Source organism: Neophocaena asiaeorientalis, unplaced genomic scaffold (assembly GCF_003031525.2).
Source record: "Neophocaena asiaeorientalis asiaeorientalis breed wild unplaced genomic scaffold, Neophocaena_asiaeorientalis_V1.1 scaffold225, whole genome shotgun sequence".
NCBI classification, from domain to species: Eukaryota; Metazoa; Chordata; class Mammalia; order Artiodactyla; family Phocoenidae; genus Neophocaena; species Neophocaena asiaeorientalis.
Window position 1 is genome coordinate 4543038 of NW_020172364.1, and position 18020 is coordinate 4561057.

General features: G+C 38.2%; 1 protein-coding gene across 3 annotated transcripts in view; it reads left to right on the forward strand.

Moving 5' to 3' along the window:
• The first annotated feature begins 220 nt into the window (after positions 1 to 220).
• The window catches only part of SENP2 (SUMO specific peptidase 2), a 34290-nt gene continuing 16490 nt past the window's right edge, over positions 221 to 18020 (forward strand). The window contains exons 1-10 of one of the 3 annotated variants that reach the window (XM_024768203.1): positions 221 to 522; positions 2484 to 2539; positions 6011 to 6144; positions 6799 to 6865; positions 8722 to 8812; positions 12058 to 12226; positions 14319 to 14422; positions 16084 to 16178; positions 16758 to 16809; positions 17546 to 17609. In XM_024768203.1, coding sequence (XP_024623971.1) covers positions 422 to 522; positions 2484 to 2539; positions 6011 to 6144; positions 6799 to 6865; positions 8722 to 8812; positions 12058 to 12226; positions 14319 to 14422; positions 16084 to 16178; positions 16758 to 16809; positions 17546 to 17609 — 933 coding nt within the window. In that variant the 5' untranslated portion in view covers positions 221 to 421. The remainder of the gene's footprint in view (positions 523 to 2483; positions 2540 to 6010; positions 6145 to 6798; positions 6866 to 8721; positions 8813 to 12057; positions 12227 to 14318; positions 14423 to 16083; positions 16179 to 16757; positions 16810 to 17545; positions 17610 to 18020) is intronic. The other 2 variants (XM_024768211.1, XM_024768213.1) reach the window with 2 other exon arrangements.

An 18020-nucleotide genomic window follows, 5' to 3' on the forward strand; every position in this document is an offset into this window, starting at 1 on the left:
CCGGGTGGAGAACCCTCACGTGCGGCCCGAGAGCCTTGTCCCGCGGGCAGTCTCAGGACTGGCTCCGCCGAAGAGAAAACCCCGCCCACAGCCCTTGCGATCTCGTTAGCGATTGGGCCGGGACCATCCCGCAGGCGTTCTGGTTGCTAGGCTCGGGAGGTGGGCACTTAGGTTGCGCCTGCGCAGGTTGAGGGCGAAGATGCTTTCCGGTCGGGCGGGAGGAGGTGACGTCAGAAGCGGTGGCAAGCGGGGGCGTCCTGTAGCCCAGGTGACGTTGTATCTGTGGGCCCTAGGACTGCGTCACAAGTCGGCGACTGAGCTTTGGCGTTGGTGGCCGAGGCAGCGAAGGCGGCAGCGGCGGCGACAGCTCTGGGGTTTGCGTCTCGGGGTGTGTCGGCCGCCGCTGCTGCTTGGGCCTGGTATGTACAAATGGCTGGTTAGGATTCTCGGCACCATTTTCCGTTTCTGTGATCGGCCGGTGCCTCCTGCCCGGGCCCTCCTGAAGAGGCGGCGCTCGAACAGGTGAGAGGAGAGGGGCCCGAGCGCCGGCCTGGCTGTTCCCCTCCCCCACCCCGGGCTCGGCCGGCATAGCGCTGATCCGGGCCTGGCAGGCAGGCCCCGCTCGGCAGAAACAGGTAGCTGGGCGGAGGCGGTAGAGGTGCGTGTCGCGGATGCCCTGGTGATGGAGTAGCCCCTCCGCGCTGTGCAGATGCGAATCCTGATGATGGAAGGAGCTAGTGGTCGGTGATGGTTAGGATCTTTCTTGTCAGAGTCCAAGCTGGTTGCTGTCAACAAATGGGGCTGTATCATATTTTGCTGCTCTTAGGTTGAAAACTGAAAATTGAAGGAATACTGTCTTTGTGTGGCTCCTGTTTACAAGGCACACTCCCAAGTGTCATTTGTGCGCAATAAGTGCAGTTAAGTGAGACTCACAGCTTGCCCAAAGCCCTTTCGATTACACTTACTGTTTTCTTAGCACCAAGAGACAGCAGCTGTCTTGTTTTGAAACAACTGTCAAACTGTGTGTGTGTGTGTTTGTGTGTGTGTTTTGCTGGGGAGGGAGAGTGATTCTGTGCTTTAGAATTAGTGTATGAGAAAAAAAAAGTAGGTACTTCATTCCTTTAAAAAGATGACTAGTCTGTACTCTAAAATTCAGTTAAAATTTTTGGAAACTAAAAGTTGTTCTCAGCATTTACCTGTTGGTTTGTCCCATTTCATAGTGTCTACCCCCTTCCCTAAGAATTAATCTAGAGAATAAAGTACCATACCAATTCTATACATAACCTCCCACGTTTTAATGATCAAGTGTTAATTTCATTTTTTTTATTAAGCCTCAAGATCATTGGAGGATGGTTTCTTGGAGCTTGAGAAAACAAGATGATTACTTAATGTATGAGTCTAAGAATTCAGATCATTGATGAATTGGCTGTGAGCCAAATTCCATCATGTGTTCCAGAGAGGGCAAGGTTTTAACGTATTCTTTCTACCTTTCTGTAGGGTTGATATAAGGATCATTTGACAGCAAGTTGTAAAGTACCTAGAATGATGCTTAGGGTATGTAAGGGTAGTGTTTGTATATTCTGACCCAAGGGCCTTGTGCAGAGGCTGGTGCGTGATAGGCACTTGGTACATATTTATTGAATAAGGAAATGTTAATTTCCTCTCCCCTGTCCTTTATTTTTACTGCGAATCTTTGCTGGTCAGGGAAATAGTGGCTTGTAGGTCAAACTCCTGGTCTTTACCACATCCTTTATCTAAAACAACTCTTTTAAATGTAAGCCATTTTTCAGTCCAGATGAAGATAGGAAGTCTTGTTGGGATGTTTAAAGTTATGAACTGAATGGTATTCTCCTGGGATTTATTCAGTTCATTTTTTTTGTAAATATGATCATTCATAATCATCTTTAGAAGGATGATTATACCATGAACTTTTAACATTCTTGAGGTATAGGTCCAAAAATTTCCTGAATTTCCAAATTCTTTGTTATCACTGTAATATAGTTTCCATGATAAAAATGAAGTTAAATATAACACCTTTTTCTGGCTGAGAACTATCTTTTGAGGCTTTTTGTATTGTCTACTTCCATCTGAAGTAGAAAGTGACTTTCTTTGGGGAGGGTGTCATCTTTCAAAAGGATATTATTTGTTCTTAAATCATTTCTGGAGAGAAAAGGAATAGCATGGTCCTAAGCTTTTACCTATATTCATTTACTAGTTCAGTGATTTCTGACCAGTTTCCTGTTTGTACTTTAGCCAGACTACAGATTATTATGTAATAGGGAGTTTTGGATCTCATATAGTTGAAACCATAATGTTACATCCTCAAATGATAAAGGCCTACTGTAGCATAAACGTTAATTGGATCTCATTTTATGACAAAGTGAATGGAAGGAGGTGTGTTGCACGAATAGTAAGCTTACTTGTAGGAGTGCATATGTGTGTATATGAATATATGTATATATATCTCTTTTCTCTTTTTTCAGCACTCTGCTTTCTACAGTGGACACTGATGAAATACCAGCCAAAAGACCGAGATTAGGTATTAAATATTAATTTTAAAAGTTAGTTTTTTAAATAAGAAAAGTTTATGTGTGGACAAAATTCAAAAGATAAAAAGTACATACAGTGAAAAGTAAGTCTCTTTCCTGTCCCTCTTCTACTCAGTTATCTTCACTAGAGGTAACCAGTGTTAGCAGAGACGTAAGTATCTTTCCAGATAAATAAGCCTGTATGTTGAAAGTGCATTTCACATTTCCGAATCTTCCTATAAAGAAAAGGTGCTTTTTAAATTTGGAGGAGAAAACACTGTAAAAACTACTTCAAACTGAGTCGTCTAGTTCGGATAGCTGAGTGAACCACTGTAACTGTTGCCTCAAATTGTGTGCTTCCCTATATCTGAAGGGCTGGGCATTGCTTGTAGAAGAGAATAAAACTAGGTTAGCATAAAGGGAAAAGGCACAGTGGAATACTATAGTAATATTTTCCGCTTTCTCAAAAATGCATGTGAATTTGAATCTACCTCCGGATGAGGTAAAGAGTGGACATGTCTGTGTTAAGACTTCATTTAAATCCAATGAGTGCTTATTGAGCCTGTCTTACTGTTGAGCAATGTGTTCTGTTCCACAGGAAATACAAAAATGAGTATGACAGGGTCTCTATTTTTAAGGACCTTAAAATTGTAGGGGGTGTATGATTATATAGTGGGGGGTTTTAAGACAAGTACATAAATAATACTAATGTCTATGAGGATATGATAAGTGATATAAGAAAGGTAGTAACAAAATACTGTCCAATTTCTTCTGATTAAGAGTCTCAGTAGGGTTTCCCTGGTGGCGCAGTGGTTGGGGGTCCGCCTGCCGATGCAGGGGACACGGGTTCGCGACCCGGTCCGGGAGGATCCTGCATGCCGTGGAGTGGCTGGGCCCGTGAGCCGTGGCCGCTGAGCCTGCGCGTCCGGAGCCTGTGTTCCTAAACGGGAGAGGCTGCAGCAGTGAGAGGCCCGCGTACCACACACACAAAAAAAGTCTCAGTAAATATTTGATGAAGGATCTGATACGTGAAATGAGTCTTGAAGGATAGATAGGGTATCGACAGAGAGCAATAGGAAGGAAAAGCATTCTAGGCAGAGGGAACAGTATGGGAAATTGTGTAATTCAGGAAATAGCAAATAGAACTTAGTGAAAAAGTTGACCAGAGAGAGTTCAAAATACAGAGGGACTTTGAATGCCAGGAATTTATACTGAATTCATTAGGACAGTATTTCCCAAAGCACAGGATAGATACCAATTCAAGAAATAAATGATTTTAGGAGATACAACATTCATAGCATTAAGTGTCATCTGAATTATGTTATAAACTAAAAATGTTGTATCCTTTTCAGTTATTTTAAATTTCTGATTATTTTAAGCAGAAAACATGTTGATTTAATGCTAGTATGTATTTAAAACTTGTCTAATACATGCTAATCTTCCCTTTTTTAACAGGCCCAGCTAGAACTTAATATTGTTGTTTTCATTTCTTCATAAGGCAAATAAGGTTGCTTTACATCAACAGTAGTAATATAAAGTTACCTTTCACAAATACATTTGTTTAGCAAAAAAAAGTGAGTCAATTTTATAGAAAAATATAAACAAACAGCTGTATGTGGTTAAAAACAGAAAGCAAAAAACTTTGATGGTGGTATTAGAGAAGGTTTCTGAAATAATTCTTGTATGTTAAGGTTCTCTCCATCCATGATTTCCACGAAATGTATATTAAGATTTTCTGACTAGAAAGGGAACCTAAGCCAAGGGGGAAGCAGTGGGTAGCAGAGATAATACTTCCTGGTAGAGTTTGTAGAGGTCTTTAGCAGTGCTGGCCAATAGAACTCTCTGAGATGATGGCTATTGAGCACCTGAAGTGGGGCTGTGCAACTGAGAAACTGAATTTAATTTTAATTAAATTTAAACTTAGGTAACTACCTGTGGATACTGGCTCCTATATTGGACAGTATGAGTCTGTTGGCTGCTTTGGAGACAAAAAAAGGAAGAGTGAAAAGAAGAAGCAGCTTAGAATTGCAGACTCATGATCTTACAGATGAAAGGGATCTGAAGCGATCTACTTAGTCTCAGCAAAATAAGATGGTCTCATCTTCATTTTACAGATGAGGTGGGCCTTCCTGCCTGCTTTTTTCTTTTAATCAATGCGCTCTTTTGACATAATTTTGGGGCATACTCAGATTTTGACAAAACTTATGGGAAAATAAATATCACAATACTTTTTGTGCGCACTTATGTTATTACGCATTTATGTTATTATGAGTACTTCCTGCCATTTGGAGTCTGGATGCCATTCTGGATGATAAGCACCAATCCCTAAAGTTCTTTTTCTCCCATTTATAGCACAGTAGAATGTAAGTGATATCCCTCAACATTATTAGAGGGATAACCTGGAATTCTCTCCAGTTCCTAAAATGAGAAACAAGGCATTTGCAAATTTTGGTAATTCTAACTATTCTATAGTGACAGATTACTTCAAATTGGATTCTGCTTTACGCATCTAGCACATCTTTCTTGTTGTTTAAGTTATTCCCCTATCTTCCTGGAAAGTATTTTATATCTTATATGTTCTGGAGTGGTTGATGTTTAAAAGCCACCATTTCACTTTAAGGGTATTTTTCTCTAAAGCAGAATATGGTTAAGATGATGACCCTTTTATCTCAAACTAGTGCTTTAGAAAACCTTAATTAGGAAATAGAAAGGAAATTGTAGAAAACAAATCAGCAGTGTAGGAAGTGAGAAGGGGGTAGTGTGATAAAAGGAGGAAGTGGGGAAAGCATTGAAATCTACCCCTCCCCCTTATTTATTTGCTTACTTATTTTGTAATCTTTATTTTTGGTGGCAGGGAGGGGTGAGTCTGAGATCTTCCAACACGTCTTCTCCAGTAGAGGCATAGCTTTGTTTCCTCCTTAGACGTTTAGGAGCCATATATCTTATACTTCACTAATTTCCATCCTGGATATAGCCAAGGTAGTAAGTAGTTGTTTAGGACAGCTATATTGTTAACCTGCCTGAGAAGTAAGGACAAACCAGTGAGTAAATGGTAATGCTTCCTAGAATTCTGCCATACCTAGTAACTATATGTTCCAGGTTGTCTAAGTTATGCCCTTATGTCTCTGGAAAAGATTTATTTTACAGTATATATTTTGGGGAACTCATTGCTTAAAAGCTGTCATTTCAGGACTTTTTTTTGTGAATCAGTATGTGATTTGCTAAAATGATGGTTTCATGCTTTTGTAACCTCCTAGATACTTTACTAAAGAAAGAACCCAAAATGCTAATGCAGGAATTACAGTTATTCAGATATGAGAAAAATTATTTTTACAGGTACCTTTTTCTCTCAATGGTTGAAGATAGGACTTCTAATAAAAATTGAGAGAGGCCTTTTCTAAGATATAATTTTTTTTTTTTTTTTTTTGCTAAAAGTTTAAGTACTCTATATATGTATATGTAATCTATATTACACTTTCTAGGTTGCTTTATTCACCAAGTGAAAAACAGTCTCTACAATGCTGCCAGCTTATTTGGATTCCCATTCCAGCTGACCACAAAGCCCATGGTGACTTCTGCTTGTAATGGAACACGGAATGTTGTCCCTTCAGGAGAGGTCAGTGGGGATAAGGCTTCACTGGGGCTACTGGTCTTTGTACTTAATCATTAAAGTTAAATTTTAGAAATATTCTCTTTTTAGGAATTAATATGTAGAATGACTTCTTTCCGAAATGTTCATGTCTTAATTAGCCTTGATATAGAGACCAAAAAAATGAAAGATTAAGAAATTGCACATTTAAAAAATATTTATAAGGAGCCTAATTACTAATACAGTTGACCTCTGAACAACGCTTGGGTTATGGGCCCCAACTCTCCACACAGTCAAAAACTCACATAGTTGGCCTTCCAGATCCTTGGTTCTTTATATCTGAGGTTCTGCATCCGTGGATTCCCAACCAGTAATCATGTAGTACACTAGTATTTACTGTTGAAAAAAATCCACATTTAATTGGATCCACAGAGGTCAGACCCTTGTTGTTCGAGTCAACTCTACATCTGGTTTTCTTGTTTAAGTATGTGTGAAGAATCTGGAATTGTTACTTTTTACATCATTTTGTGAGTCTTCACAAATTAAACCTTTGGTCTTATTGATGAAGTTTCTTCTGTGAGGTAACTAAATCATCACCAATAGAGTGATTTTTTTTTTTTCATATTAAGACTTATTTAAATTCTAAGAGTGAATACAGAGATGATTCTTTTTGATTTTAAGGTATTTTCGAACTCTTCATCTTCTGAACTGACAGATTCTGGATCCTGGAACAACATGCTGAAACTGGGTGAGGTGGTCAAGAACATTTCTGCTTCCCTACCTCCTCCTGCCTGTGTTCTCTGAGTTTTGGGAATGTGAAAGGAAAACACTGATTTGGCTTCAGATGAGAACACAGATATATTCTCCCTACCCTTCTAAAAAGCAAATAGCTTTCCTTTAGTATTGTCTTTGAATTTACTGTTATGTTTCCTGTTTGCTTTATCAGTGTCTTTAATGTGACTTAGATCAGGGCTTATTTATTAAAAAGAAAAAGACAAAGTGTTACCTCAGAGCTTACTCTGTCAGACACTGTGCTAAGTTATCAGGAATAACAAAATAATAAAACCTTTAGTAGCAAAATAACAAAACAAAATAATAGAATAATAAAACCTTTAATAACAAAATAGCAAAATAACAAACTCATAAAACCCTGCCTTTGAGGGACATCATCTGATGGGGGAGCAACCTTAGGTTCCCAGTTCTCATGGTTTTGTGGATTAGGAACCTCTATATCATCCTTAGATCCCGAAATTGAATTGTAATTATTATATATACTATATAAAATGCTCTGGTGGGGAAAAATAGGAAGAAGCCAGAGTCCTGAAAATGATTGTGATCTCTGCCACACAGATAAGCTTGTAAAGTTTGAGAGGAATGGGGAAAAAGAGCTTTTAGAGAAGTTGTAGGTTCAGAAAATTGACATATAGAGAGGATGGTAGATTTATCTTGTGCCTGAAGTACCAGCACTATATTTCTGTGGGTTTGTGTAGCCTAGTCAGAGAAGCATGGGTATTCCTAGGGCAGATTTCTTATATAAAGAAATCCACAATCTCAAATCGGAAATGCTTGGAGATATGTTTGGGAATTCCACATTTTTCAGTTGTTTATTGAATATTATTTAAAAAACCTCAACAGGATTGAACATTGATTCAAGTCAGATTTTACAAACGAATGCAGGTCAGTTCATGTTTTGCTGCTACTGACTTAAGAAAAAACTTTGAGCTTTAGACCTCTTTGCATTTTGGAGTCCTCAGGGACTCCAAACCCCTGTAGTAGCTCCAGCAGATAATGTGGCTGACGAAAATTTTGTTACCCTTTTTTGAGGTATAGTAACCATCTCACAGGTATTAGAAGCTTCCAGGGAAATGTAGTAACAAAGCAGATTTTCATTTAAAAATACTTCTGTTTTCTTGAGAAGAAGAAACAATTTGAAAAATTTACTCAATTTGATTAGATTACAGAGTTTATAATCATTGAGTTCTTCATGCCTTTTGTTAGCCCCAGCAAGCAAAACTAGTAAAGCTTTCCTATGAATTGTTACTACTTACCTGAGAGCAAAGATAGACTAAGCTTTTCCTTTAACTTTTACAAAATGTGTGCTAGAAAGTAATAGAATTTGAAAAAGTAAGATATTTAATTCTACAGTATAGACTGCTCACAGATTTTCTTTTTTTTAATTTAATTTATTTGTGGCTGTGTTGGGTCTTTGTTGCTGCAAGCAGGCTTTCTCTAGTTGCGGCGAGTGGGGGCTATTCTTTGTTGTGCTGTGTGGGCTTCTCATTTCGGTGGCTGTTCTTGTTGCAGAGCATGGGCTTCTGGGTGCGTGGGCTTCAGTAGTTGTGGCATGAGGCCTCAGTAGTTGTGGCTCACGGGCTCTAGAGCGTAGGCTCTGTAGTTGTGGCACACGGGCTTAGCTGCTCCACAGCATGTGGGATCTTCCCGGACCAGGGCTCCAACCTGTGTCCCCTGCATTGGCAGATGGATTCTTAACCACTGTGCCACCAGGGAAGTCCAGATTTTCTTTTCTAATGCAGACTGTTCACAGGTTTTTTTGTGTGTGTTTTTTGTTTTTCTTTTACAATTACAAATGGTTTTCAAAAATAGGTAATAAATCTCCTAATGGAATAAGTGACTATCCAAAGATCAGAGTGACAGTAACTCGAGATCAGCCACGCAGAGTCTTGCCTTCCTTTGGGTAAGTGTTAAAGTTCTGCCTTTCTGTAAATGGAAACTTAGTAATTTTTAGGTCCTCACTCTTGCTAGGCATTCTCACTTTTATTCTATTATGTAATCTTGTTAAGTAACTACTCTGAGGTTAGTAACTTGCCAAATATCATACAGCTGGTGAGAGACGTACTCAAGTGTGTGTTACTTTTTCTATCATATGCCTATATATCATATGCCTATATAATCTGATTTTTAAAACCTTTAATTTTTAAAATTATTTTTAATTTTTATTTTTTTGGCCTCACCATGTGGCTTGCGGGATCTTAGTTCCCCGACCAGGGGTTGAACCCAGGCCCTCGACAGTGAAAGCACTGGACTGCCAGGGAATGCCCTTTAAAACCTTTTAAAAAAGAATTGTCACTCACTTCTGAACTTTTTTTTGAAGTATAATATGCATTCAGAACAGTGCAGAAATCATGTATACAATGAACTATTATTTTATTAGTAATTTTCTTCTCTCTGTGTTCTCACTTTCTGGAACTTCTGTTGCTTGGATATTGGACCCTATGGATTGATCTAATTTAATTTTTGTATATATTCTCTTTTGTTTTTGTCCTTACCCTTTTTTTAAAAAAATCTACCACTGAGATAAACATATATGTATACTTTTGTGGGTTTTTTTGGCTTCATAGTTTTTAAGTTGTAAGCATCCTCCCACTTCCTATTCCCCATGGCTTTTTCTTTCTCCAACCATCTAATTCTTATTATAGAGATACAATATCTTTTCTTATCTCTCTAAAGCTGTTAATTATTTTAAAATTTCTTCTCCTCCTTGCTTTGTCTGCTTCCTTTGAGTTACTCCTCCCCCTTTGGTTTATTTTGGTTTTATCTTTCTTATGAGTTCTTATTTAAATACCTGGTAATCCTTGGCTGTCCACTCATGTTTGAAAATGAGACACTATAACTATAAAAAGTAAGGCTCCCTGGAGGTGGCTAAATGGCTGATTGTAGGATTAGGAGAGATAAAGTAAAAAATGATTGTGGAGCGTCCTGTGCCAGCAATTAAAGGAGCCCTAAAAACCTGGGGACATTATCAACATGACACAGGAGGAAACTTGAAGGGGCTTTCATTGGCCAGTTGGGGACAATTTAAGCATCAGATGAATAAAGACAAGAATACACATGTTAATAAATAAATACATAGTGTGGGAGGAAAAGGTCTTTATAGTAGAATGCCAGCTAGTAAGTGTAGAAGGAATGATGGAATTAGAAAATCACCATCTTTTAACTGTCTCAGTAATAACTGATATATACAGGAATTGTCAGTTGAGCTAAAACTAGTAAGTAAAAGTTTGATGAAGTATGGAATATTTACATAAACTCAGAATTTTTCCCCACAAATGATTAATAATTATAAAGGGAAAAATAGTAACTTCAGAGTGGAGAAACCTGCCTGACACCACTTTAACCAAAGGATCAAAGTTTAAATCACCCACAGTGGGCAAACTCACATCCTGGCCTCCAGATACATTGCACTGAACAGGACATCATCACCTAATGTAGTATTCCTGAAAAGATCAATAATCTGAATGTAATTATGAGAAAACTGGTTAAGCTGAAACTAAGGTTAATTCTATAATCAGGCTTACACTCTTCATTTTACTCTTCATTCATACTCCTCTTTAACCTGTGATTATTTAGAAGGGTAGAATTATATTGTTTAATTTCCAGATACTTGGGGCTTTCCAGATATCTTTCTGTTACTGATTTCTAGTTTAATTTCATTATGGTCAGAGAATATACTTAGTACGATTTCAGTCCTTTTAAATTTGTTAACATTTGTTTATGTCCTAGAATATATTCAGTCTGGATATTCCATGTTCATTGAAAAGAATGTGTATTCTGCTATTGTTGGGTGGAGTGTTCTGTAAACGTCAGTTATTAATAGTTTGCTGATAATGTTTTACAGATCTTATTGATTTTCTGTCTACTTTTTTATTGATTGATGAGTATAGAGTGTTGATGTTTCCTACTGTAATTGTGGACTTGACTATTTCTCTCATCCAGTTATGTCAGTTTTTGCTTCATGTACAGCATTTTGAAACTCTGTAGGTGAATACGTTTGACCTAGATTCACCAGTTGTTATCATTTTTTCAGTTTGCTTTATCATTCTCTGTTATATATACATAATATTTTTTTCTGAATCATTTGAGAGTAAGTCTTAGACTCATGCCCCTTTAATCATAAGTACTTGAGTGTGTAAATTATTTCTCAGAATGAGGACATTCACTTACATAATCACAGATTACCAAAATCAGAAAATTTAACATTGATATAGTACTATTATATAATCTTATTTAAATTTCTCTATTATAGAGATTCTTTTTTTCTGGCCCACAGTTCAGGGCAGGATCATGTATTACATTTAATTTTCATGTCTCTTTGATCTCCTTTAATCTGGAACAACGCCTCAGCCTCTCGTTGTCTGTAATAGCATGAATATTTTTAAAGAGTACAAAGCATTGCTTTTGTAGAATCCCTTAATTTTGTCTGACGTTTACTCATGATTTATTTTAGATTATGCAAATTTTTTGGTAAAAATACTGCATATGTGATGTGTCCTTTCTTAAACCTCACATCAAGAGAGGTATGATGTCAGTTTGTTCCATTATCGGTAATGGCAAGAGAGGCAGGCTCTATCAACCAGCAACAGTGACTAGGTGAGGGCTTCATGGCTTCGCATTCTTTAGCATTTATTAATTTAGTATTCATTAATTTAGTATTCAGCAGATACTGATTGAGTGCCTTTTGGCTTAGATCATGTACCAGGATACGGTGGTGGAAGGATGAAATCTCTGTTTTCATGGACTTTAAAGTTTAGTGTGGGATGCAGTCCCACAGTGTCACCAATAATTAATCAATCACACCAATAGTTAATTTCAGTGGTGCCAAATGACTAAAGGAAAAGTGTAGTACCAGAGGAGGGTATGTTGTGTAATAGCGAGCTAAGCCAGAGTTGGAGTTGGAAAATTGGGCATGAGGAAAAAGGCAAAGGCTTTCATGTGGAAGCCCTGGTGACTGGGAATAGACATTCCATAGCAGAATTCTGGGGTACCCTCTGCTCTAGAGATCTAATTTTTGTGAATGGTGGTTGTCTGATTTGCCAGGAGCAAGCTTAACCTGAGACAGCTTAATCACAGGATTGTCTGGAGCTTAAATTCCAGCAATTTAAACCGTTTGGGAATAACTTTTTCTTTTTTTTTTCCTCTCAGTTTTACTTTGAGCTCAGAAGCCTATAATAGAAGGCCAGGTGGCCGTCGCCATAGCAAAGGCAATCTGGAGAGTTCCTTAACGTGGAAGCCTCAGGAACAGGTTGTAACAGAGATGATTTCTGAAGAGGGTGGCAAGGGTCTGAGGCGTCCCCGTTGTACTGTGGAGGAGGTAAGCCCTTTTAGCCTGATCTCTTTTAAAAGCAATTTTAGGAATTTGGGTGGGGTGGGGATAAATAGTATATGTTCTGTGGTACAAAATACAAAAGGTATAAATGGGTGTACAGGGACTGTAAATTTCCCAGTCTCCCTTCTATATCTGGTCCCTATTTGACTCCAATGCTTATATGTATTCTTCTGTATATATGTAGTCAATTTTCAGGTAAAGGAAAGAAAAAGGAATCATTAGGAAAAGGTACAATTATAGATTCTTTCTTTTTGGGTGCCTGAATTATTCCAACTTGTTTCTTGTATAAGCTGTAATAACTGTGACTAAGTAAGGGAAGTAAATGGTGTACATGTCTGCTTTTTCCTTCCATTTTTAGGGCACCTAGCATGATGTCTTCATCAACAATCTTCCCTTCCCTCTTGAAGTCTTCACTTATTCCAGGAGAATTTAGAACTATTCCTGTCTCTGGCATTTCCCCCGGACCATCACCTATTGCAATTTGCTAGATGGTTTTCTGAGCCACTTGGCTTAGTTCATCAAAGAAATGTTTATTTGGGTCCCAGGTGCTGTGCCAGTTTTCAGCAATTCAGAATTGAATAAAATATGGTCCCTGTTCTCTAGGAGCTTATACATTAATTGTTGTAATCAGCAAGCATGTAGGCAGAGAAAGGAATGGACTGCAGCCCTGGAGGGGATTTTAAGGAGAGGTATTAAAGTAGGCTTCAGTACCTCCTAGATAAGAAGTAAGGGATGGGACTGAGCAGATATGTATAGGGTATACACAGGCCATATTCTAGAAACATTAGAAGGTAGTATTAGCAAGGACATACTTACTGGTTAAGTGTGATATAAGGTTAGATGGAAGAGCCTGAGTCCCAGATTTCAATCTTGGATAAATATGTGTCACTGACCAGGATACCCTATGTGTTTAGGGGAAGGTGATGACTTCAGTTATGGACATTGTTTAAAGTGCCTGTGAAACACGCAAGAAGACCTGTCCCGTAGACTTTTGGATATATGGGAGTTTTGAGAAGAAGGCAAAGTTAGGGACACATTGCTGAATCTTCTGCATATTGGTGTTAGATAAATCAAGGGAGCTGAAGAGATTATTCAGGGAGAGTATGTAGTGTGAGAAGAGATAATGGGCAGAACCATCGACATTTACAGGGAGGCAGAAGAAATAATCTTCAGTGGAGACTGAGAAGATAAGAAGAAATTAGGAGAGGGGCTTCCCTGGTGGTCCAGTAGTAAAGAATCCGCCTTCCAATGCAGGGGATGTAGGTTCGATCCCTGGTTGGGGAACTAAGAACCCACATCCTGCGGGGCAACTAAACCCATGCACCACAACTACTGAGCTTGTGCACCTCAATGGGAGCACCTGTGTGCTACAGACTACAGAGCCCACACGCCAGGGCTAGAGAGAAGCTTGCGTGCCGCAACAAAAGATCCCACGTGCCTCATCAAAGATCCCGCGTGCCATAACTAAGACCCGACACAGCTAAAAAAATAAAGAAAATAAATAAATATTAAAAAAAAAAAAAAGAAATCAGGAGAGTGTATTGTCCAGGAAGGCAAGGCGAGGTTAGCAGAGTGAGATGCTGGAGAGAGAGGTCAATTGACAGAAGAGCTGAAAATGTGTCCATTGGATCTGGCCGTAGAGGGTCGTTAGTGACTTTGGTGAGACCGGTTCTGTTTCGGAAGCTGAATGTTCTGAATATGCAAGTGGATTATTTCTGCTGAGTTTTTTGTGGTTTACCCAGTTTCACTGTCAAAAACTCAGATGCTATCAAGGTCTAGCAGATAATGTAAATGAGTGAAATGGGCTGGAGTGAATAGGTGACCAAAGGGAATAAATAGTCTTACATAGCTCCAGATTGTTGATACAGTGTTTCAAAAGAGACCAGATGTTACTGGATTTTTCTTTTTAATTTATAAAGTTGGTAATTAAAGGAATTAAAAGAACACTAAAATACAAAAACACTGTGCTGGCGAATGAAGCACATCTATGAGCTGCATTTGCCCTCTTAGTCTTTGTTTATGATTTAATTATAGGTTTGATGTGCTGGTAGTTATCTAAATGCTTTCTTTTATTTAGGGTGTTCAAAAAGAGGAGAGAGAGAAATACCGAAGGTTATTGGAGCGACTTAAAGAAGGTGGTCATGGAAATACTGTTCCTCCTGTTACTTCAACTCATCATAGGTAAAGATGCGTCACCAAGATAAATGCTTTGCCAGACATCTTTTTCCTTATTTTTGGAGAAGGGATTGGTGGGAAGGGCTTTGTTGAAAAAAGAGATTAATATTGAGAGAGTGAGCCCTGTAATTTGTCTGTACTGATGGATTATATAGAACAGTGGTTTTACAAAATAGAATTTTCTGTTAGCTTTTGTTCAAGTGAACTCTTACATAAAACTCTGACTCAGAAAAGTGGATTCACTGGTTGAAGTCAGGTTCCCAGGGAGCAGAGAGTTTTTTCAACCTCCCCAACACAAGTTTCTCATGACCTCTGTCTTCCTCTCTTTTTCCCCCTCATCTCCCCCGCTCTTCCCTCCCTTCCTCTCACATAGTCTCTGAGGCATCCTAGTGGATGCATCTTAGCATAGTCGGAAATCTTCCACTCTAGAGACAAGATTAAACTCATCCCAAGTCATAAGAAGTTTTCCTTACAAGACTGCTTGTTAATTAACTGTGCTGAGTTGACCAAACAGATGAGAATGGCAGAAGGAATGGATGTCTGGGCTTTTATTTCCGTGTAAACAAGGGGACAAAAAATATGGGAGCTCAGGTTTGAGGTCTACTTGATAATTCTAACAAGTGGTGTGAGAATACACAGAGGGGAGTCCCAGAAATTATGTAACAGTAAGTTGAAGGTGAAGAAGTCACGAGACTGTCTAGCTTGTTGAATGCAGAAATAACAAGAATTTTAACTTTGGGAATTTTCACTTTGGTTGTGAACTTTAAAAAGAAATTCAGGGACTTCCCTGGTGGCATAGTGGTTAAGAATCTGCCTGCCAATGCAGGGGACATGGGTTCAAGCCCTGGTCCAGGAAGATCCCACATGCTGCGGAGCAACTAAGCCTGTGCGCCACAACTACTGAGCCTGTGCTCTAGAGTCCGTGAGCCACAACTACTGAGCCCTTGTGCCACAGCTACTGAAGCCCGCGTGCCTAGAGCCTGTGCTCCGCAACAAGAGAAGCAACAAGAGAAGCCACTGCAATGAAAAGCCCGCGCACCGCATTGAAGAATAGCCCCTGCTCACTGCAACTAGAGAAAGCCCACGCCCAGCAACGAAAACCAAACACAGCCAAAAAATAGATAAAGAAATTTATTTAAAAAGAAATTCAGTTTAGTCAATCAGAATGTTCATATTTTTTTCCATTTTGACTAGCCACTGTTGGAAGCAGCAGTATACTTCATGAACTATTGGTTTTGTCATGTCAGCAAAATCCTCAAACTATTTTGCTTATTATGTTTTTTTGGTTGTTGTCCTTTTTCTTCTTATGTTCTTTTAATGTGTTGTTTTGGGATCCATTTCAGTATATCGTTTAAAATTTTTCATCCTTTAACTTGGGTGTTATCATGCTGAGATTTTTCAGGCAAGGTGGTGCTGGGGATTGAGAACATCCACTTTTATAATGGAGAAACTGGAGGTTAGGTAACTTGGCTGGAATATTAGAATCAGGATTAGACTCCTTTTATCCTAGTTCCAGATGATGCTATGTTGCATCCTTTCTCTTGTAATTTGACGTTTCTGGGTTATCAATAACTCCTGTTTGGAGAAGCTTACCAGAGGGAGATAATGAATACGTATAATAGATTTTCCTTTTGTATCTGATCTTCTTCACCTTTTGTGTTTCTAAGTTCTCAAAGAAGTCAGATGGACACATTAAAGACCAAAGGCTGGGGGCAAGAGCAAAGTCATGGAGTCAAAACAACTCAGTTTGTTCCAAAACAATGTGAGTTCCCAGATTTAGCTCTATCTTAATAGTCTTAATATATTGAACTTAGTTCAAGTGCATATAAAATTGAAAAATGACATACTAGTAAAAGATGGTGTACCAAACTTTAAAACATTATCAGACCCCAGGGCATTGATGGGGTACTACCAGTACCAGTAGTTTATTAAAAATGCTATTTCAAAATAAATCCAATTTATAAAATACCTCTTGATCATTATTCCTAACTTCTATATCGTAGTGTATATTTTGTGAGCCTAAAATTAATTTCTTTGTATTCCTTATATTAATTTCCTTGTATTTCTCCACTTGCTGTTCACTAAATGACACTAAATGATAGCTTACCAGATGAGCAGTTATTAGTCAGTTTACACTAAAGATAATACTTAAAGGAGAAAGAGATTTATGCGTTTTTAAGCAACTTAATTTGTATGGAGGCTAATGTCTTTGGAACCCATTTTAGCATTTCAATGTAAATTAATATCTTGATACTTTGGAAACCGTAAATTGAAATTCCAGCTATATGATTGATTAATAAAGGAAACGCTTTTTTTTCTTTTTTTTTTATCATCCTCACAGATAGAGTTGTTGAAACAAGGGGACCTCTGTGTTCAGTGAGAAGTGAAAAGAGGTACATGGTTCAGTTTATTCTAAGTTTTCTTTGACATATTATTTTCTTTTTTTTTTTAACATCTTTATTGGGGTATAATTGCTTAGATGTATTGTTTTCTTACTTTATAAACTATATTTATGAGTAACCATGTCTGAGGAATTGTGAACTCTTCTCAGCTCTGGTAGCTGGTCAGCATATGTGGGTACATAGGTAGCTCTTGTGTCAGATGTCCACCCTAGCTTGGGAGGGTGCCCTTCTCCCCTAGGCATTAGAGGTTGGGAGGCATAGGTACTGCTTAGATAGGAGCGTGGGTGTGGTGGGCATCTCTGGTGGTCAGCATTTCTAGTATATGAACAGTGAAGGCAGTTCTGTGTGCCTTAGGATTTTGGATGTTGGTTCATTTATAGTAGAGTTTGGTAAACTATGGCCCATGGACCAAATCTGGTCCACCTGCCTGTTTTTGTAAGTAAAGTTTTATTGGACACAGTCATACTCGTTCATTTACATACTACTTTTGGCCACTTTTAAACTACAATGAAAGTTGAGAAGATGTGACAAAAGCCATAAGACCTGCAAAGCTAAGATATTTACTATCTGGTCCTTTTTAGAAAAATTTTGGTAACCTTTGGTTTAGAGGACTATATAAACTCAAGGCAATATTTGTTTACAATTATTAAATCTTCTTTCTGAAACTAGTTTAATATGTATCAGATTATAGTTATCCAGTCTGTAATCTCTCACTTTTTTCTCTCAGGTGTTCAAAGGGGAAACTTTCTGATACAGAGAAGACACTTGGAATCAGACTAGAAAATGAAGGTGTAAGTAGAAACCCTAGTTAAATTTTATGTCTTTTACCTGACTTATGTTAAAATTTTGGGCCCATGAAAAATAAGAAAGATATGATATATGTTACTTTGATTTCTAATTCCGTTGTTTTCTTTGGAGAAGCAGCAGGCATTGAGGATACACACCTTTGGCTTTCTTCTGAGTTGCAAGATTTTTATCTCTGTGCTATCTCTACCTTTGTAAGAGAGACTAACTTGCCTCCATCCCAACCCTTATCTGTGTTGCCTGGCTTCTTTTGGAGAATTTTTTAAAACCATACATCTTTAGGGAAAATAGTTGTTCGGGACTTTTCAGATTCAAGATTTCATATTTATTTGAAAATATTACCAATCTTCTGCTTAATTGGATTTTACATTTTCTATATAAGTATCAGAATAAGAAGT